Genomic DNA, 22555 nt, shown 5'->3' with positions numbered 1-22555 from the left:
AACCTTGTCAGTTTTTATGAGAGCGCACCCGCTCTCTGATAGGGATGCTCCCTAATCTGTCCCAAACGGCGTTGTTTCGCAGCCGCAGCTGCCGCACCTATACAGACCACTTTTTAGTTCATTTAGACATCTTAAACAATGCAGTCTCCCAAAATATGGAAAAAAATTCAAAATAAAGCTAACAACTCATCTTTTTCAGAATGCCTTCGAAGTTACATCACACCAAAGTTGGTAAGTCTTCCATTTCTATTGGAAAAATTGGAGGGATAACCTACAAATATCAATATACACAGGGTTGCCAGCTTTAAAATTTGGTAACTAGGACAAACGCGCGAAAACCCCAAACCCGGACATGTCAACATATTTTTTAAACATATGCATAAATCACATTTTTATTTATTTTACGATCTCAAAATTAAATTTAGTCACCACCTTCTATTACCATTTTAATTATACCTAACGAATCGGAATTTGTAACAAATTGTTTAAGTTGGAATATTTTCATCTTTAAAATAAAATATTAATTATTAATATGAAAACAAAAATAAGATAACAAACCTAACGAAATTCAATTAAATTTTTAATCAAAAACCTAAAAAGTACTTCTTTTAATTTTTGAGGTAAATAATTATTTTCTTGCAATTTTTATTTTTCCACAGAATTCTTTAAAAATTTCAGTTCGTACTGTGTAAATGGCAAAAAAAATTCAAGATTTACTGGCAGTAAATTACATCCATAGTATACTGCGTTTTTAATTAAACGTCCCATACCAACCATATTTTTCAAAATATTAAACTAAGTTTACAAATAAATCCCAACCAGTCTCTCCTCGTGGTTTATTTAAACTAATAAACTAATACAAATTCGGGGAAACCCTGATAGACGGCAACCCTAAGTATACATCAAATTCGACGCCATATTGGTGACGTATGACCATAGATAATCATCATTTAGAGTGAGACTATTTCGTCAGTTATAATTGTGAATTTTCACATCTCACATTCATCAAAATCACTACATGAATAATATTGTGTTTCACAAATGACAACTAATTCTTTTAACATAGATCGTGGGCGTAGATTTTGGGGTCGAAGTGATTCAATGATGGTGAATTTTGACGTACCCATTGTGGCGTCAATTGTCAATATTTTCTGTCAATTGTCATATGTCAAAACACCATACAAAAAATTATCAAATCTATAGAGAAAAAGGGTATTAAAACACCATACAAAAAATGAAAAAAATTGCCATCAAATGGTATACAAATCGCTATAAAATAGCAGATAAAACTGGAAGATCAGTATATGGGTTCAGAACAAAACATTCTGAACATTATACCAAGTATTTTCAAGCAATAGAAGATATGTCTATACCAATTTAAAAAGGAATTATCGCAAACAGGACATTATCACCTTGTTCAATAGGTAAGCAATTATTAGAGCTCAAAGGTCCAATGTCATAAAATCTAAACTGTTTTGTGAATACCTGGACAAGCTAAATGAACTAGATACGAAAACTATGAGCGGAAGGGAACGTAAAAGCTGATAGACTTGCTAAAAAAGGGCAGATAAACCCTTCAGTGGTATCAGTTATAGAATAATAGAGAAAATACTGAAAGAGGCAGTAGATAGGGGTAAAACAGTAATTGGAAAAATCTACAGGGGTTGAGAGAGGCACAGATATTCCTGGGAAACTTCAACTATGGAAGATCTAATGAATTAGACAAAGACAGTCTATAAATATTAATAGAAGTCTGTTGTCTGAATGGACATATGAAGACTATAGGTGCAGATTATGTTATGAAACTCCAAAACATTATACCTGGGAGCATATGAAATAGAAGATGGAGATCTCTGACAGCCTCGGAGCTTGAACTTTGTGGATTCATAGATCAGTGGTATGCACTGAAGATTACCACTGCCATAGCAAGAAAAGGGAACGCAACAGATCATTTTGGTCGCAAAATACAGTACAGTTATGTAAATATGCTGTCCATTATTTCAAGTAAAACCTAGTTAGAGTTTCAGAACATCTTTTGGAATTGTTTTAAAGATATAAAGAGAGACTAATTTATACCAGAATTTAAATGAAACATAAAATTAGACCGAAGATAAATCAGTCAGAAAAGTTGCGGATTTTGTATATTCTGTGGTTCCACGAGTTGAAATTTGTCTTTGAAGTCCTACTGTCCTATGTTGTTCATATTATGGGAATTATTAGAAGACTTGCCAACTTTTGTGTGATACCATGGCCTTGAAAAACTACCTGAAATGCCTATCGAGTCCTACAAATTACTACTTTGTAGCTACTCAAAAACAATTAAAGCCTCGAATAACAATAATAATTTAAGTTTTCCTTTACGTTAGAATATTTAATAAAAAGTTGATACACCTATATCCTAATCTGATAACTAAGAGAAAAAACTTACTTTTGAAATAAATATCTTAAAAGTAAGATAATAAATGCTTTTCTATACACATTTAAGAAAAAAAATGGATTATTTTGATAAAAATAATATGTACACAAAATATAAAATATCTGTAAATATAACGGAACTGATTGTAAACTAAAAAAATGAAAAACAACTGACTATTTACTTAAGAAAGATAAAATAAAGTCCTCATAGCAATTTTGCGATGTATTGGTTCAAAAACAAAGTTCAAGGCAAAATAAATAAAATCAGGAAGTGTCGAAACCAAAACAGGACTAAAATAAGGATATCCACATTATATTAAAAGGGATATACTAGAACCCATATAAACAGAACAAGGACACTAAAAATATTAGACGTAGTAGTACTGCTGTCTATGTAGGAACACGAAAGACACACATAAGACCAAGGAAAGGAAAACATTGAGAATAATTATGATTAATAAGAACGAATAACAAACTATGAATCCAGAAAAATACAGTCTACGGTCACAAGGGCACACAGAGAGATTGCTAGAAAAAAAATGGTAGACACAGAACAGAACCAAGGAAAAAATAGGAAAGTTGAAGGAAATCACCATCTATAGGACTGAAAAGACTGTGTGTAGCAAAATTTGGTTAGGATCAGTACAAAATAAGACCAAGGAAAACTATGGGTCCAAAAGGATTGTCTTATCTTTGAAAATGTCTCCAGATAGATTTTTTATTTTCAATCTGTAAAACTCACAATGGTTTCAAGCAATATAATATGAGCCGTCTCCTGATAGATCAGTATAAAATAAGACCAAGGAAAGGAAAATATTGGGAACAATTATGAGTAATAAAAATGCATAATAAACTATGGATCTAAAAGAATAATAACCGAGAGTTTGCTAGAGAAAAAATGTCAGATAAAGAAGAAGAACGAGACAAAAAAGAGGAAGTTCGTACTAGATAACGAAATATAGGAAAGAGTGGAAGGAAATCAATCTATAGGACTTAAAAACTTGTCTTATCCATTAAATATTTTATAATTGTCCATTAAAAGGTTCGACATAAATGTTTACTATGCAAAATTGAACAAACTTTGGATGGATACTTTAAAACAAAAATGAAACTGTTTTCTAAGTCTAGTTTCATCATTTTGTATGTGTTGAAACACCAAAGAAATATTTAATGAGGTATGTGACACAGAAAATATCCCCAGGCTTTGATTGAAGATATTTTGAGTTTGTTCTTTTGTAAACACCACCTGAGTAGTTCCTATGGGACCTATTGTAGTGTGGAAAATTGAATATTAAAAAAAATGCTATGATTCCTCTATTTTTTCACCTGCCTTATAAGACCCAACCGTACGTTTGACGTACAGAAATAAAATATATGTATAAATTTAAAAATATTATATTTATATATTTAAAATCTATGACTTGCAAAATTAAAAAAAAAATGAAAAGTAGAATCTTTTTTTTTTCATATTGATTTGTATTTTCAAGTACATACAAACTCATCTTCATAGCGGTTAAGTATCACAGAAATGTAAAAATATTGTAAAAAAAATTTTTTTACCTTCGGTTGCTATTTCTATCCGTTAAAGGGTCTGAAATAGTACGTGAAGTTGTTTTCGAAAGAATTCAAATAAAAAAAAGAATCAGAACGTAGATTCAAGAAGCCTACTCCTCATCAGAAAATTATTTTCAATATTTGATTAATTCTTAAAAAGTTTATATAAAACCTGGACGAAATTAATTATATTTTATATAATAATATATTAAATTTATTTTTATGAAAAAAATCAATCAAATAAATTGAAATTGTTTTTCTGATATTCCAAGAAACTAAACCGATATTGTCTTATAATTTTAGGCTGTATGTTGTTTTAATTAATTGATTAATTAATTTTGAAATATTCGATATCAAAAAAATTGCAAAAAAAAGAGAGAATTAGTTTCAAATATTTTAACATCAAAACATTAATAACAAGTTTCGGTATAAAAGAAAAATTAAATTTACAAGTAATTGGTAAAATAATTACTTCCTTTGATGCACGAGGGTTGGAAGACATTCCATGGGGTACAGAAGAAACCACATCAAAAGGTAGTGAAAACATTATTACCTTAGATACGAATATAAAGTAAAAATGTATATTTTGGAAAAAAGGAAATCACTTTGTTGTAGAACTGAAAAACTTTCCAAGGTTTTTTCCTTTCTAATGTATAGTGACTTGCTTTTACATTTTATACAGGACTTGTAATAAAAAATCTGTTTACTTGTTTATGAAAGAAACAATAAAGTGTGCCAAATACTCTGAAAATGGTGGTAGATGATGGAAGTGGAATTGGATAATGGTACAAATCCTTGTGGGGTCCAAACAAACTGTTTTTGACGTTAATAACAACTTCCTCAGGTCTTCTTGCTTTCGAATATGTAGTGAAAGTTCAAAAGATTGTTTTTACTTTTTATAAAGGACCTCAGACATCCTTGTAGCAAAAAATCTGATTCTGAATGGACATTCCTTTATGAAATAAACGACAAAGCCTACCAAATACTCTTAACATGGTGGTAGATGATGGAACTGGAATTGAACAATTGTACGAACCCTTGTAGGGTTCAAACAAGCTGTTAATAACAACTTCCTCAGGTCTTCTTGCTTTCGAATATGTAGTGAAAGTTCAAACGATTGTTTTTACTTTTATAAAGGATCTCAGACATCCTTGTAGCAAAAAAATTGGTTTCAAATGGACAATGGTTTATGAAAAAAATGATAAAATCTACCAAATACTCTTAACATGATGGTAGATGATGGAAATGGAATTGAATAATAGTATAAATCCATGTGGGGTCCAAACAAGCTGCTTTCATGTCATCTTGCTCTCAAATATATTGTAAACTTTCAAAAGTTTGTGTTTATTTTATATTCAGGACCTCAGGCATCCTTGTAGCAAAAAATCTGGTTTCGAATGGACATTCGTTTATGAAATAGATGATAAAGTCTACCAAATATTTTGAACATGGTGGTACATGATGGAAGTGGAATTGAACAATTGTACGAATCCTTGAGAGGTTCTAAAAAGCTTCTTTTGACGTTAATAACAACTTCCCCAGGTCTTCTTTATTTCAAATATATAGTGAACCTTGAAAATCTTGTTTTTAATTTTAATTCAGGACCTCAGAAATCTGGTTACGAATGGACATTCGTTTATAAAAGAAACGATAAAGTCTACCAAATACTGTTAACATGATGGTAGATGATGGAATTGGAATTGAACAATTGCACGAATCCTTGAGGGGTCCAAACAAGCTGTTTTTAACGTTAAGAGGTAGGTAGATGTGGTATTAATCGGTTTAAAAGAAAAGTAGACAAGTATTATAGGAGAATTTGGTAAGAATTGCATTAACCAAAAAAAATATGGGTATATATTGATGATATTAGCACTATCTAAAAACTTTGTCGGCTAAGAGTAATTCAACAACGTATATTTCAAAATTTTGATCAAAAACTGTATTGATATTCGAATGTTTGCCCAAATTATAAGACACATTCCAAATCATACACTTTCCTTTCCACAAAAAAGAAAAATATTGTTAATATGATCAGAATTATCATAAATTATTTACACAAAGAAAAATATTGTATTAAAATTTCGTGTACTAAATCATTTAAATTATTTTTTAACCAAAATTCCAATCATATTAACACAGTTTTCCCAAAAATTATTAATAATATATATTCGATGGACAAAAATGCTGTTAAAATGTTAAATTATATTAATATATATATAGTATTTCCCAAAAGTCCCAGGATGGAACCATAAGTTTCTGTAAATCGAAGAATCTCCAACGAGACATCAAAACTCTTAAATGACTTAAAACTTTTATACACTAGTGAGCGTTCATAATGAAAAAAAAGCAAAAAAATTATCAATAATTATATTATCAATCGAAAATTTATTTTTAATCTATAATTGTATAAAACTAATTGGATATTTGATGTCATTTTACATCTAGTTACCAATAACTACGGATCATTTTTTGTACACATGGCAGTCAACGTGTTAAAACATTCTTTTATCATACATTGACGGTTTAATTACCTTTAAAACGAGCTAATCACCCCCGAGAGAAACTACCAAGTGCAGAAAAGTTTTAAACCGTTTTAGTTAGATAGTCCCATTTACACAATTGTTTCCATCCCGATACTTTTCGGAATCACTATGTATATATATATAGATATTTTTTCGCTCGACCAAAACCAAATTAAACTAGATTATAAGAATAATTTGTCTCGAATGAAACTGAATTGGATATTTTTTTTAACAGCCACACCGAACCGATTATAAGTACTAATAAAAAAAAGTACTACCCGCCAGAAATTAAAGAAAAAAATTAATTAAAAAGAAAAAAATTAACGGGCGAACAACCCACCCGTATGATCAGCCGTAGTATATTCCGCTAGCAGTGGCGATGCAGCTAAGGCAGCATAATTTGTGTAATCGGCATAGGGGGTGTAGATGAGCCCGTGTGGATCACCGGGAGAAAGAAGAGACCCCGGTGGTGCGGATCCGTTGAGTATGGACGCTGCTGTCGTCGGTACCGACATTCTCGGCGACAATATTAACGGGGCTCCCAATGGTGCTGCCGGAGTTCTTAGAGGTGTAGCTAATCCGGGTATGGCGGGCGATAGCAGGCGTTGAGTTTCGACTGCAGATGCGGCTAACCGCCTCCATTCTTCTTCGCAACCTGGAATCAAAAATTCTGCCAACATTTATTACAACATTATAACTTTCAAACGGGGTGAAAATTATAAATTATAGATAGAAAGTGGTTTTAAAGTTATTTATTTAATGTAAATATATGTTTACGTTTGAACCTAACCAACAAATGTAGTGTATAACTCACCTGCTACCGAAGCCACTTTCGTCGTGGAATCCCTGTATGTGCCATTTATTATAGCTAATTCCATCAATTGCCTTTTTTTCAATTCATCTTCTCCGTCGGCTTGCTGAATATAAAATAAAAAATATTATTAATTCGGTTGGCGGTCATTTCAGTTTTGTAGTATGAAATAATAAACTTTTTTTTCAACAAAGAATAGTTTTTTAATCAATTATACATTTTCCATTTCGCTCAATGACCTTTTGCCACCTTTCTTTCAGCTTCATGACCAGGAGCGATTGAAGGTCATCGTCGTTTGTGAAAGTTCGTCCATTCAAAGAATTCTGCAAACTTCGAAATGAATGGTAATCAGATGGTGTAAGATCAGGGCTGTATAGGGGATGCGGCATCGCTTCCCTGCCAAGACTTTCATTAATTGTTTACAATAAACATCAGAATTAATCGTTTGGTTATTTAGAAACAGCTAAAAAAACACAACAATCTGATAGCTTGAGGTTTGATGGTTTTTGCAGATTCATCATGTTTTCTCCAGGATGATTTTCGAACCATGTTAGGGTACAGAACCCATTTTTTATCCACAGTGATGATTCTTTTCAAGTAAGGGGCGGTTTAATTTCGTGCACATCGCACTTTGATTCTTTGTATTAAATGATTTTCTTTCAATTCGTAAATTACCCAAATATAAAGCTTCCTAACTAGCCCAAGACATTTTAGTGTTTTTCAATTGTTGTGTTGTAGCCTCTCGAACAGTTTGTGCAAATTCTTTTAAGCACGGGCTATAATGAGATTTTCAAAAAGTCTCTAGGACCGGAGAATGTTTCTGGTGCGGTTTTTTCTTTGACCAAATTTTTTTTTTTTGACAAAAACACTACAAGTGTTATTTTAGGACAAAGAAATTTGACAATTCATAATAGTTAATTGTAATAATAAATTGTCTTGCTGCTGTATCCGGCCCACGGGCCGCTTTTTATCCGCCTGACCCTGACAGGATCGGATTATGTATGGTCCCAACGCTTTTGTCCGTGTCAGTTTATTTCGAGCCTTGAGTGTGTATTATATAGTTCGATGGTGTATTACAAAAAGTTTGCCCGTTGAAGCAAAAATGATAGTTAGAAGGGTTTATTTATAAATTGGTAGAGCGAGCACACGAAAAATTATTTTCATCGAAAGAGACTTCAGCTTTAACGAACTTGAACAGTTTAAAAAATTGTGATATCTCCTAAAAACCACGATAAGACAATGGTGTACCAAAGTGCATCGGTTTATTTTCAAAAAGACAAAAAGTTATCGTCAGTATTACGGAGACTGTTCCAGGAAACTGATGGTGGGATTAATTGCTTCACTACAACTTTGTGGCATACTCTGGAAGTTATGATGATACACTCAGTAAAGGATGGGTTAATGGTTCAAAAAGAAGTGACACGAAAACTTCATCTAATAATGGTGAAAGGATAACTATTCTACATGCGGAGCCAGAAGAAGGATTGATCCGATCTGGATCATCACCGGGATTCAACCGTGGTGGTTTTCGAAGATTTGTTTCAAAATTAATTAAGAATAGCTGTATCGTGATTGATAATGCGTCATACCATAGTAGTCGAAAGAATAAGATACCAGGTTCCAGTAATAGACTTTTCGTGCGAACGTGACGAATACTTTCACGAAAGTTATAATGTTCAAAAATAGTTAGGAACTGTTAAAAGTTATAATTTTTCAAAGGAAAAAGTATGTGACAAAAATGCAAAAGAAACAAGTCACGAAATAATTCGGCTTCCACCATATTATTACATGTTTAATCCGATCGAGTTGTTATGGCATAAATTATAGAGTTGATATAAGTCTTAACACGTGAAAAAAAATTGAGAACTCATTTAGATGTATGTACACAAATATAAATAGTTTAGAAACCGTGAGAAAATTATTGATTTGCAAAATAGCAACTTTGTATATAATATGCCTCATAACGGCTTGTTACGTTTGTCTTCAAACATCTTGAATGCTCCTTTTTAACGTATTGTGGCATAGTAGTCACCTCCCACTCCATTCACGACATTCGATAAAACCTCGGAATGTATTCGAAATCGTCCTCTACCTATCTACCCTCAAGTGTTCAAATCAAAGCGAAATTTTCTTTTATTTTATACAAGTTTTGTATAATAGTTTCCGTGTAAATTCATATTTTCTACTTATTTGGGGAACAGAGTCTGCAATACCAGAATGTTGATCATTATCAATAGAATAGAACAGATTCTTGTTTGGTTATATTTAGAAAAATACATTGGCGAACGAAAATTGAGGTCAATTCAGAAATTGCGAGTAATTTTAGCGTCAATATTGATAAGGATTAGTAGGCGTTAAAGCAAATTTTTTTTGACACTTGACAGCTGTCATTCGATGTATTAGAGTACGACTTTGATGATTTGCCTGTTTTACAGTTTACTGTTGTTGTGTAAAACCTAACGATTTCAAAGTGTAGTGATTTAACAGGCCCATAATGCCTTTAGATCCGATTGTTGTGGCAAAAATTGTAGCGCTGTTACAAGATAATCGGGGGCAACGTGAAACTGCAAGAATTGTTGGTGCTAGTCTTTGTGGTGTGCAAAGGGTGTACTAGCGCTTTCTGGACACTGGGCTGATTACTAGAAGTCCAGGGACCGTTTTTTGGTGTCCACAAGTTTGGGGAATAGGACAGCTACTGCGGTTTCACTGCGAAATCAGTTGGAAGAAGTGAGAAATGTCAACGTTAGTGAATGGACCGTTAGAAGAAGACTTCATGCTGCTGGTCTGTCATTCAGAATAATGGTTACAAGTCCCTCGTTGCAACGCCAGCATCGGACTGCAAGATTGACATTTCCTAGAGATCACATTCGTTGGAATGATGACTGGATTTGGGTATTATTCTAAGATGAGTCGCGTTTTTGCCCAACTGGATAGGATGGACGTCGACGAGTGTGGAGAAGACCTGGGGAAAGATATGCTGAAGTTTGCATTGACTAGCGTCTTCCATTTGGCGGTGGGTCAGTTATGGTTTGGGAGGGAATCTCTGTACCAGCTCGTACATAGAAAATGGCTCCCTAACCTCTCACAGGTACATAAGGGAGGTGATAGAAGACCGTGTTATGCCTTTCATGGTGACTATGGGGGAACGTGGCATTTTTATGCAAGATAATGCGAGACTACATACAGCCAGAATTGTCAGGGAGTATCTGGATGAGGTAGAAATTAAGCGGTTTGACTGGCCAACTCGCAATCCAGACATGAATCCCATAGAACATGTCTGGGACGAGTTGGGGCGACAGATTGGTGTTGCAGGGATGCCGCGCCGACTTCAAGCAATCAGCAATGAAAGAGGAGGGAATACACGTTATTAATGTCAAGTTTTTTCGGCCAAAATGTTAATGTGTTGCTTTTTCAGAATAAATCATTAAATCCAAGAGAAAAATGCATTTTTCTTTAGTATAGAGTATCACATTCAGCTTACAAAAGCACAGGTAACGATGTACAGTTTGCGAATGCTATTTGAAAACGTAAAATTTCAAAAAATATGAAAATTGTATATAAATCCAGTTTGTTTACATGTTATGGTTCCTTTTTATTCAAATCTGTTCTACTTACTCGTTCTGTTCCCCAATTAAATAGAAAATAGGAATAAAGATAACTATAATAAAAAAGCAAAGTTAAAAAGATCTTTGAAAAATTTATCAGCGAATATAAAGCAAACTTTCTAAAATTTCGCTTTGATTTGAACACTTGAGGGTAGATAGGTAGAGGACGATTTCGAATACATTCCGAGATTTTATCGAATTTCGTGAATGAAGTGGGAGGTGACTACTATACCACAATAGTGGATAAAGGAGCATTCAAGATGTTTGAAGACAAACGTAACAAGCCGTTATGAGGCATATTACATACAAAGTTGCTATTTTGCAAATCAATAATTTTCTTACTGTTTTTTTCCCGTGTTAAGTCTTTATCAACTCGATCATCACATCACAGTACTGTTTAAAGTTGGTATAATTAGACTATAATTTATGCCAAGCAAAGTTAAAAAGAAAAACTTACCAGGGAATATAAAGAATGATTCACTAAAATTTCACATTGATTTGAACACTTTTAGATAGGTAGAGGACGATTTCGAGTACATTCCGAGATTTTATTGAATTTCTCGAATGAAATCAGAAGTGACTACTGTACCACAATACGTGAAAAAAGGAGTATTTAAAATGTTTGGAGAAAAACGTAACAAGCCGAACGGTAATCAAATCAAGATTATAAAATTGAAATTTATTAGTAAACTATAGAACTACAACAAGAAGCAAGAAAAGTAGGCCTAGAAATGAACATTTCTAAAACCAAATTCATGACAAACCAACGGACAAACAAAGAGAGTATAAATGTGCGAGGACAACAGATAAAGAAAGTGAACTCTTATATCTACCTAGGTCAAGAATTAACATTGGGTAAAACCAATCAAGAACTTGAAATTAACCACAGAATACATCTAGGATGGGCGGCCTACGGGAAGATGCGACACGTCTTCAACTCCAACCTACCCCTCAAACTAAAAACCAAGGTTTACATGGAATGCATTCTCCCAGTAACAACCCACGGATGTGAAACATGGGTCCTAACAAAGAAAATCTTGAATAAATTAAAGGTACATCAAAGATCAATAGAACGGAAAATGATAGGAATAACCCTTAAAGACCATAAAACCAATGAGTGGATAAGAAATAGAACCAAAATCGAGGACATAGTGAGGCGAATAGGTAGTCTTAAATGGAACTGGGCCGGACATGTTGCTCGAAATAACACCAACTGGAGCGGAAAAATAACAAGATGGAGACCTTGGGGGGAGAAAAGAAGCACCGGCAGACCACAACAAAGATGGTATGATGATATCAAGAGAACAGCCGGACTTAACTGGTACCAAGTGGCACAGAACAGGGAAAACTGGAAAAATATGAGAGAGGCCTATATCCAAAGGATAGAAAACGGCTAGAAGAGAGAGAGAGAGAGAGAGAGAGAGAGAGTAAACTATAAGGAAAATGCCGAGTATTATAATATAATAGTATAAAATGCCATAAATTTAGGTATTATTGAATTTTAGGTTACAAAAGTAGATTGTAAAAAATACTGTAATAAGACTTTAATACGATCAGTACCTTTACATGATGAAATTTTGAGTATATATTTATTCAAGATACCAAAAAGCACGTATAATTGTTTATTTAAACAATTCGTCCATTGTCCATTAAACATAAAGTGACAGACTAGCATCTACCTGACTAATAAACCTTGAGAAACGATGTAAATTAGAAATATATAAGAAAATTTGTATTCTGAAGGCCTCGTTTTCTCTCTCTCTCTCTCAAGACTTTAATTGACATTTATTATAATTTATTGGCAAACTAAATTAAATAGCCGCATAACCTGTTAATATTTTGAAAAATGTTACTTAAGTGAGAAGTTCACTATATGGCCTTAAGCATTTAGTACATCAAGAGAATGTTGATTAGAAAGAAGACTATTATTTTATGAAAAATAAAGTCAGGGCTGGACAAGATTTTATTTCTAATGAATATTAAATAAACGTGGAGAATTAAATAAGAAGAAGTTTTGAGATATATCAAAATATTCTACATTATGATCTATACACTTGAGGTATCTCCAAATCAAATGATTTGAACGCTTCAACCGCTTCTTAGGGTGTAGAAAAACGTTTACTTCGTAATTTATTCTTGATCTGCGGGAATAAGAAGAAATCATTGAGTTCCAAACAAGGACTGTACGGCGGATGACCCATCAATTCGATGTTTGGACTGTTCAAAAACGTTTTTGATTGAATTGAACCTTCTACATTGCTCCAATGGAACGGCGGCGACATGTCCAGTTATTCCGAAAAAACCGGCGACCAAAAGCTTCGTGCGTGAATAACTGAAGACCCATACAGGCGATTGTTGTTTAGATTAGGGTTCATATACATAGATCCATGATTCGTCGCTGCCCAAATATCAGCATCGATGTTTTCTGGAAAACCAGTCGATAACACGGTGTATCGAGATGTTGTTTCATCCCCAAAAGTCGAAGCGAGTTGATTGACACATTGCTGTTAGTTTAATCAAAAATCATAGAAAATGTTTGCGACTAAATTCCATTTTTTGATCAAGATAAACGTTTCAACAACTCAAATAGCACTCGTATGACAAAACGTTCACCATTAACAACGCCAACTTCGTCATGGCGATGACAGATTTGACATATCCACATCAGTGTTGCCATACTTTAAAACTTAAGCAGCAATTCTAGTACTAATTCCATAAAAGTATTTCTGGTAACATTTTTTTTTAAATTTTCGATGACTTATCCAAGTAATTTGTCTATAATTACCTACTACATCGGTGCCCTAATAATAATATGGTAGAAATAAATCATTTGCTCGATATGAATCTAATTATATCCGAAGAAGCCGAAATCACTAGAAATTTACTAAGTTCGATACTGTTTCTATTAAGTATTTTGTATGCCACTTGTCTTTATTTATTATTAGAAATCTGTGTGAAACTTTGAAACGGAAGGCGTTTTGTAGTTTTCATCTAGTTGATTATAATAGTTTTCTAATCGAAAAATCACTTAAATGCTGATCTAAATTTAACAAAATTAACTTGAGTTTACGAGAAATAATGATCAAAAAGTGAATAAAATGATACTTACCGGTACCAAAAGTTTTCTGACTTCTTCTACCGCCCTTTGTAATTTAACTTGGGCTCTGTTTTCTGTATCTTCGACTGTAAGAAGGACGTGGAGTTCATCTGAGAGGTGCTCCCAATTTGGTTTCCCTCTATTTTGATCTTCCTGTAGAGAAAAGTACAAAAAACAAACTTGAAACAAGGATTTATGATTACTTCAGAATTTTAACTAAATTGAAGAACTTTACTGTTTTATTTTTAACATAAACTACTTTGAGGGTTGTTATGGATTGATGTCGAAATACCCTTTCTGTCGCTTCGGTCCTTGTATTACCCCATATTGCTCGTGGTTTTCCTTTTATCGTTTCTTTTTTTAGTATTTAACTTTCTTCTTTGTATGGATTCTACTTTAAAACCTTCTCTTGTACGCGAGTTTTTAACTCTACAATTTCTAGTTACTCCTTTCACTCTTTTGTGGTAGTACATCTCTATACCTTTCTGTCAATACCCAATATTCACAGCAACAGAACTATAAATTGCTTTTCTTCATACCCATGGTATACTTAGTTCGCCTTATCTATTCTATTATTTAATCTGTCTTCCTATTTCTTCCAACACGATTCCTAACTCTGATTTCAATTTTTTTCGTCACATTTTCCACTACTACAACTTTAGTTTTCCTTTATTTTCATCTTCATTTCGTTTTCTATTAATATAGGGTTCCAGTGGTTTAAAATTTCGTGTAGATCTTTCTGGTTATCTGCATCTGCAAAAACGCATTCAGATATAGTTGTCGGTATTCAATATAAAGTTTAAGTTTAACTAATTCATCTATCCTCGCATTCTTTCTTGTCCCGTGAACGTCTCTAATTCCATGTTTCTGCAAATGATTCTTCTTTGTAAATGCATTAAATGACTCTCGTTAATTTGGTGCTAACTTTTCTTTATGACTCGTTCTTCCATATTTTCGTTTGTGGAATTCTATCGGAAGCTTTTTCCATGTTTAGGAACGCAATGTATAATGGTTTGAATCTTACCATTTTTCTACAAATTATTTCTTTTATAGTGTGTGTTTCTACTTTTCCGAAATCTACTTTGAGTCGCTGTCAAAGTTGATTTTATTTTAGCTCACAGTTTCTGTTTGTTAAAAAATCTTTAGAGGTGTACGTAACGGGAATGTTCCTCTATAATTATTGGACTCCTTGGTATCTTCAGGAATCTTTTTTCCTACCCTTTCTTTCATTTCGGATCTGTTTTAAATTTATTATGAGGTCTGGCGAGACGGCGCGCCTAGAGGGCGCCTTAGACGGGTGGGGTAAAAAACGAGTAGTGCGTTTGGCATCTAGATATCTTGTCTATGTACGTCCCAAAACACGTCTCCGTCACTAGTATAGTATTTGTGCAGTAGCGATTTGAAACTAACGTTTCTCTTTAAATTGAAAAAAAAACTCCGACTGAGTGCTATAAATTGTTGCAATAGTCCTATGAGGACAATTCTCTAACTTGTGCGCGTGTTTTTGAGCGGTGTAAGCGCTTCAGTGAGGGCCTAGAGAGCACTGAGGGTCCAGGTTGTAAACGCTGATAAAGAAACGGTTAGAAAAATTGTACACTAGGAATTATACATGATAAAAGTGCTCAAAAGTCTGGCTCCTGACCAAAAGCTCTTTCGTCAACGGCTCTGCTCAGATTTCCTTGAACAGATCTGATCTGAAAGGGACCCGATTTGAGTCGATTGAAGTGGTAAAGCAAAAAACGGCCGAGCTCCCGAAGGTCCTCACCGAAGAAGACTTCCAGCACTGCTTAGATCAATGGAAAAAACGTATGGAAAGGTGTGTGGCGACGAGAGGGGAGTATATAGTATATGTAGAATAATTTTTATAATAAAACCTTTTTTTCGTAACCAGTCTCGTTATTTAATAGCCAGACCTGGTAAAGACTCAGTTTTCGAAGATAATAAAACGTTTCGTTTCAACTGTTACGATTCAAAGATGACTCCAAAAGAAATTTTCTGGCAAAAAGTTGGAAATTAACATTATTGGTACTTACAAAATATCCTCTTTGTAGCGTGAAAAATTGAAAATTTAATTTAGTATAAAACCGTCATGGTAATAATTATTTATTTCAGTAGATGTGGATACATTATATGACATAAAATTACGTCTTGGTTGGCCAGGTGTCAAAAGCGATTAACTAGTTTCGTAAGATTTCCAGTTTTGTTTTCTTTTTTATTAGAATTTTGAAATACTATTTATAGTCAGTGAGAATTTCTCTAAAAATAGACGAAAGTTATCAATTCTATGTTTGCAATTCTTTTACATACAAAAATAACTTTCGTTATTTCAAATAAACGATAAAAAACGTGACATCCTGTATAGAGTGAAAATCCTTTTATGATCACAGACTCTTCTTTCTTATGAATGAACATAACCCATCGTCAAGACAATGCATTCAACCTCATTCTATTGTAAACTGTTACTAATTGTTATTTAATATCGTCAAACGTGAAAATTGTTATTATTCAATTGTATTGTTGTTATTCATCATTAATTTGAAGAAAAGTATATTGTATAGCTTTCGGTCCCTGACCTACCAGTGCATTAAGCATAAAAAACGTGACATCTCAAACAAAAGACTTACAATATCAGATTATACTCAAATCGTGATGTACACCACACGTATATTTATATAAATCTCGTTACTAGTCGCGAACATTTCGAAATTAGCGACATCTGTCAGTTTTATTTAAAATTTCAATAGAGGTGAACAATAAAGATAGAATACGAATTAATTTCGTTGTTTTCTAATTGAAATTTTAGTCTGAATAGTAAAAAATACACGAGTTTGAAGTGTCTTTCTATAAAAAATAATCACATATCCAAAAGGTGTAGATATTCATGACTTTCCAATCTTTCAGATTAATTATTATCTCATGAGGCTGAGAAGTTAGACCTGACACCTACAGACACATAACATAACATAATCCAGAAAGGTAAAAAGGGTTATTTCGTCATTTTTAGATGGATTATTAAACGCAACTTTTCGTTCTAACCGCACAAACACGTTTAAATGAAGAAATCACTAAAAACACATAAAAAACTAAACAGCATCAAACACTCTTATAGATTGTTGTTAACCGCTGTGGAAGCCAAATTCAATTTCGATTTTCGCCAAAATCAAAAGACGATTTTTTTATTAGTTAAATTACTGAGAACGATTAAAATTAAATATAAAATATTATTTTCTAATTGTTTATAATAGGAGCTTTCACGTCTTTTTAAATTTTAGTTAATAACGGTTATTAATGTGGTTTTACACATTGTTGTCAGATTTTTCGCTTATAATGAAATATAAAGAACTTTATTATTTGAATGAGTATATTTTTTTTATTGTTTCTTATATATACATATTATAAAAACTTTTCTCTACTTATTATTTTATTTGCAATTAATTTAAGAATAAATTTGAAGTATCTAACAGATAATTTGATTTATTTTCCGTATTTCTCTCGTATATTCTATTTTATCTATGGAATTTTATGAATTATTATTTCTTAACCTTTAAAATGATACGTTTTAATTTAATATAGGGGATATCAATTAAATATAACAATAGAATTGTTTTGATATTCGGTACACACCTTTTTTTTGTCCCTCATCGAGCCCTTCCCTCGGACCATTATTTTGCAGCCAGTTTCTTGTTCTAGTTGCTTGGCCGTCATGCCCCTTGGCCCTAAAATCCTCCCTACAAAGTTGAACTGAAAAAAACATAAGTTATTTATAATATTCTTAATAAAAATACCAGCACAGAATAGTCGTGTGGGGGCGGACTGTATTATTAAACATTAAGGGCTGTTTATCTGAAGAAAATTATTAACGACGTTATTTAATGTTTTAATGTATTTTTTGATACCATCTCGTATTTTAGAATCAAGTAAATAAACCATTAAATATTAACATTTAATACATAATCTGAAGGTAAATTATTGGATTGAAAATTTAATGAAAAACAAAAACTATTTATTTATATATTTGATTATAATTTTGGAGGTTAGTCTAATAAATACACGGACAAGATTTTACTAAAATTCATAAAAGATATATGGCAACATTGCGTTGGCATGACAGACAGAAGATAAGCCGATAATATTTATTTTATATTATAAATGATATTTTGAATATATATTTTCAATTTAGTATTCGAAAAAAACTATATAGATATAAATTTTTCCAATAACATAAATCTACTACATATTTAATTTTTATACATAAAAAACGCTCTGGTTGATTCCATGTAGTTCTATGAGTGAATTGGAAAGTGTACTATGGACATTGTCAAAATTTGATGGTATTGAAATTCTATAGTTTATAATAATAAATAATAAAAAACGGTGAGTAAACCTTAAACAACAAAATACCGGTGCATTAACTTCTATAAATATTAATGTTTATATAATGGTTTCCCCGATCACGTGCGATGAACATAGTGTGCACTCAACGATTCCCGTGGCGCGTTTGTGAACGCTGTGATATAAGCCGTCGTTTTAAGAACTCGCCCAAGCTGTCAATGCATTCTAAATAACCGCGTTGTTGTCAGATCTTATTAGTTGTGGAATTGATTGGATCAAAATGTTTGAATTTGAATATTTCTCAAATTACTGGTGACTAGACTATAATGAAAAATAATACCCGGAAGATTATATATTTAAGTATAAATAACTGTTAGAATATTGATGATATCTTCGTATAAAATTTTAATATTATTCATTCGAAGTACAAATGAAAGTATTGGCAAACGAATACTAAGAAATTTACAACAATTATACGCAGATGTTGTCAATTACAGTAATTATACAACATAGCCCGAGTGCATTTTCAAAACGTTTACTAGTAATTCCGTAATACTAGGTCACCTCCAGAAAAAAAAGTATATAAACATTTATTAAGAGTGATGTTACAACTAGAGAATTTTTATAGATTTGTTTCACATTAATATTTAACTTATTTATTACAAAAATCGCGTTGTTATTCAAGGATTGTACGTTACACTTCAGAAAAATAAAATAAATTATTATACAGGATTAGTTTGTAAATATCTTAATATCTCACAAATAATATATTGAAATATGATTTTATCAGGTATTGAATGGTTGTCATAGGTGCATATATTTACGTTAAAAACAACTTACAGAGTGGTCCTCAAAAGTGTAGTGACTACAACAATGAATTTCGAAAATGAAAAACGTGTTTATTAAATCAGTTTGCTAAAATATAGGGTTTTGAACATCGTAGTGATTGTAATGATATATTTTAAAAATGGAAAACCCTCTTTTTAATAAAATTAATTATCATAATTTATAGACTAATTGAATATACAGGGGGAAAGTAGAAAAGTCCTACTGAGCAGACTAGCGTTTGCTCACGTCGTCGTTGTCTTAATTTTTTTAGAAGGGGAAAAGGATAATTTAATGCTCATTTTACTCACTTTTATATTCAAATAGCTAAAATATCAGTGCGCTTTAAATAAGAATTTATGGTTTGTGTGGATGAGGCGCAGGAATATTGAGAGTTTCGTCAGGGGCGCATATGAGGCGTAGGAATATTGAGAGTTTCGTCAGGGGCGCAGATGAGGCGTAGGAATATTGAGAGTTTCGTCAGGGACGCATATGAGGCGTAGGAATATTGAGAGTTTCGTAAGGGGCGCGGATGAGGCGTAGGAATATTGAGAGTTTCGTAAAGGGCGCAGATGAGGCGTAGGAATATTGAGAGTTTCGTCAGGGGCGCAGATGAGGCGTAGGAATATTGAGAGTTTCGTCAGGGACGCATATGAGGCGTAGGAATATTGAGAGTTTCGTAAGGGGCGCGGATGAGGCGTAGGAATATTGAAAGTTTCGTAAGGGGCGCGGATGAGGCGTAGGAATATTGAAAGTTTCGTAAGGGGCGCAGATGAGGAGTAGGAATATTGAGAGTTTCGTAAAGGGCGCAGATGAGGCGTAGGAATATTGAAAGTTTCGTAAGGGGCGCAGATGAGGAGTAGGAATATTGAGAGTTTCGTCAGGGACGCATATAAGGCGTAGGAATATTGAGAGTTTCGTCAGGGACGCATATAAGGCGTAGGAATATTGAGAGTTTCGTCAGGGACGCAGATGAGGCGTAGGAATATTGAGAGTTTCGTCAGGGACGCATATAAGGCGTAGGAATATTGAGAGTTTCGTAATGGGCGCATATGAGGCGTAGGAATATTGAGAGTTTCGTAAGGGGCGCGGATGAGGCGTAGGAATATTGAAAGTTTCGTAAGGGGCGCAGATGAGGCGTAGGAATATTGAGAGTTTCGTCAGGGACGCATATAAGGCGTAGGAATATTGAGAATTTCGTAAGGGACGCATATAAGGCGTAGGAATATTGAGAATTTCGTAAGGGGCGCAGATGAGGCGTAGGAATATTGAGAGTTTCGTCAGGGACGCATATAAGGCGTAGGAATATTGAGAGTTTCGTCAGGGACGCATATAAGGCGTAGGAATATTGAGAGTTTCGTCAGGGACGCATATAAGGCGTAGGAATATTGAGAGTTTCGTAAGGGGCGCAGATGAGGCGTAGGAATATTGAGAGTTTCGTCAGGGACGCATATAAGGCGTAGGAATATTGAGAGTTTCGTAATGGGCGCATATGAGGCGTAGGAATATTGAGAGTTTCGTAAGGGGCGCGGATGAGGCGTAGGAATATTGAAAGTTTCGTAAGGGGCGCAGATGAGGCGTAGGAATATTGAGAGTTTCGTCAGGGACGCATATGAGGCGTAGGAATATTGAGAGTTTCGTCAGGGGCGCATATGAGGCGTAGGAATATTGAGAGTTTCGTAAGGGGCGCAGATGAGGCGTAGGAATATTGAGAGTTTCGTAAGGGGCGCAGATGAGGCGTAGGAATAAGACATATGTTATTTTAACACAAAAATATTCTCTTGCGGCAACCATAGAACACCTGTTTCCATATTTTTCTAATTGTATTGTAAAATTGGGATACATCGAGAGTGTGAATGTGAATAAAGTAAATATAAAAGGGAAAATGTATGTTGGTATGTACTCACATCTGGATGTTCTTTAACTGGTACGTATACTTTTTCTGTGAGTGTCATTACTGGCCCATCTGGATCTGGTAGCACTAACGGTTCCTTTTTAACACCATTTATTTGAAATAAACTAGCTCTCACTTTCGCTATTTCTGAAACAAAACAATATTAATTAAATAATGTTACATTGTTACGAAACATGTTGAAAATGAAGTCAGTGGTTTTACCAACGTATCAAAGAGCTTACTGAAGGTTGGGTTAAAATCATAAAATACTTCGATATTAAACATTTTTTAACAGAAAAAGTGAAAATTGGAAATCGACATTAGGATGAAGTATGTCCCCCTTTGGCAAAAGTCTCAATGAAACATCTTGACATTGATTCCTTTAGTTTAGGGCACTAAATCATCGTGAAAACCCACTTTTATCGTGCTTGTTATCATTTTTTGTAGTACAATCCACGATATCTAAACATCTTTTGAGAATACGCCACAAGTTTTCAATTGGATGTAGTTGTGGTAAATTAGCGCGCCCTTAAGTCTGGACCAATTTCAAATTGTGGTAAAAGGCCAATAGCTTCAAGAATTTCCATAAATGGAACAATCTTATGCCGGAATATTTGAATGTGTTTCACAGAATTCATCGTGCCTTCCATGAGAATTAAACATCAGTGCTATTCGTTGAGAAAAAATATCTGTGCAGTGGGGTGTGTCACACACGTGTCACATTCACCCGTCCAACAACAATTAATTGATATCCCCGTACAAATAAAGGTGTTTCAATGTTGAAAATCACTTTTATACAGTCGTCAACAGTTCATGATTTGTATTTTGGCCAATGCCATAATGCAGTTAGTTGAAAATTGTTTTTTCTTTGGGTGTCTTGATCTTACGTCGAAGGCTGATTGATTTCCATCAGAGCTCCATCCCTTATTCTTTGTTTTTTTGGAGACAATGATTCGGGCTTTTACTGTACAAATATTCATTTTCGAACTAGCAAAAGTTATAATATGATATAAATATTATAACCACATCGATTCACAACTAAACTGTTAAAAATCTGATATGAAAAATTGTTATTTTGAAACCGAAATTTCAGAAGTAAAAATTTCATCTTTAATTTTACCTTTTTTTATTCCATTCAGTTCACTCAAGATTTACCAGAATTCGAATTGGGAAGCTATTTATTTCTCGGTAATTACTATAAAATTACAATTTTTGTCGGTAATAAGATAATTAAGTGAAACAAATTTTCCAACTTAGTGAATTGATGACTGTATCAACAGCTGTAACTCATATATATTTAGAAATTACAACTTGTAGGTAAATTGTTTACTTATTTTTCGAAAAGTTTATCGCATAATTATGTAATCATTGTTATTAACAAGAAGAAATGACGCAATTATCGGTATTCGATATTAATAAATCATCAATATGAAATTTATATCATCAAACAGTTACAATTGCGACGTGTGCACATTATCTTGTGAAATTTTCGTTTAAAAT

At 33.3% G+C, this 22555-nt stretch overlaps 1 protein-coding gene across 4 annotated transcripts in view; it reads right to left on the bottom strand.

Annotated features, from left to right (window-relative positions):
• The window catches only part of LOC130898110 (protein held out wings), a 165046-nt gene that overhangs the window by 29648 nt on the left and 112843 nt on the right, over positions 1 to 22555 (bottom strand). The window contains exons 2-7 of one of the 4 annotated variants that reach the window (XM_057807163.1): positions 21069 to 21202; positions 17629 to 17745; positions 14017 to 14157; positions 7306 to 7408; positions 6832 to 7161; positions 4 to 97 (exon numbers count right to left, since the gene is read on the bottom strand). In XM_057807163.1, coding sequence (XP_057663146.1) covers positions 15 to 97; positions 6832 to 7161; positions 7306 to 7408; positions 14017 to 14157; positions 17629 to 17745; positions 21069 to 21202 — 908 coding nt within the window. In that variant the 3' untranslated portion in view covers positions 4 to 14. The remainder of the gene's footprint in view (positions 1 to 3; positions 98 to 6831; positions 7162 to 7305; positions 7409 to 14016; positions 14158 to 17628; positions 17746 to 21068; positions 21203 to 22555) is intronic. The other 3 variants (XM_057807164.1, XM_057807165.1, XM_057807166.1) reach the window with 3 other exon arrangements.

Source organism: Diorhabda carinulata, chromosome 9 (assembly GCF_026250575.1).
Source record: "Diorhabda carinulata isolate Delta chromosome 9, icDioCari1.1, whole genome shotgun sequence".
In the NCBI taxonomy this organism is placed as follows: domain Eukaryota; kingdom Metazoa; phylum Arthropoda; class Insecta; order Coleoptera; family Chrysomelidae; genus Diorhabda; species Diorhabda carinulata.
The sequence above is the reverse complement of the archived record's forward strand: the minus strand, read 5'-3'. Positions and strand labels throughout refer to the sequence as shown.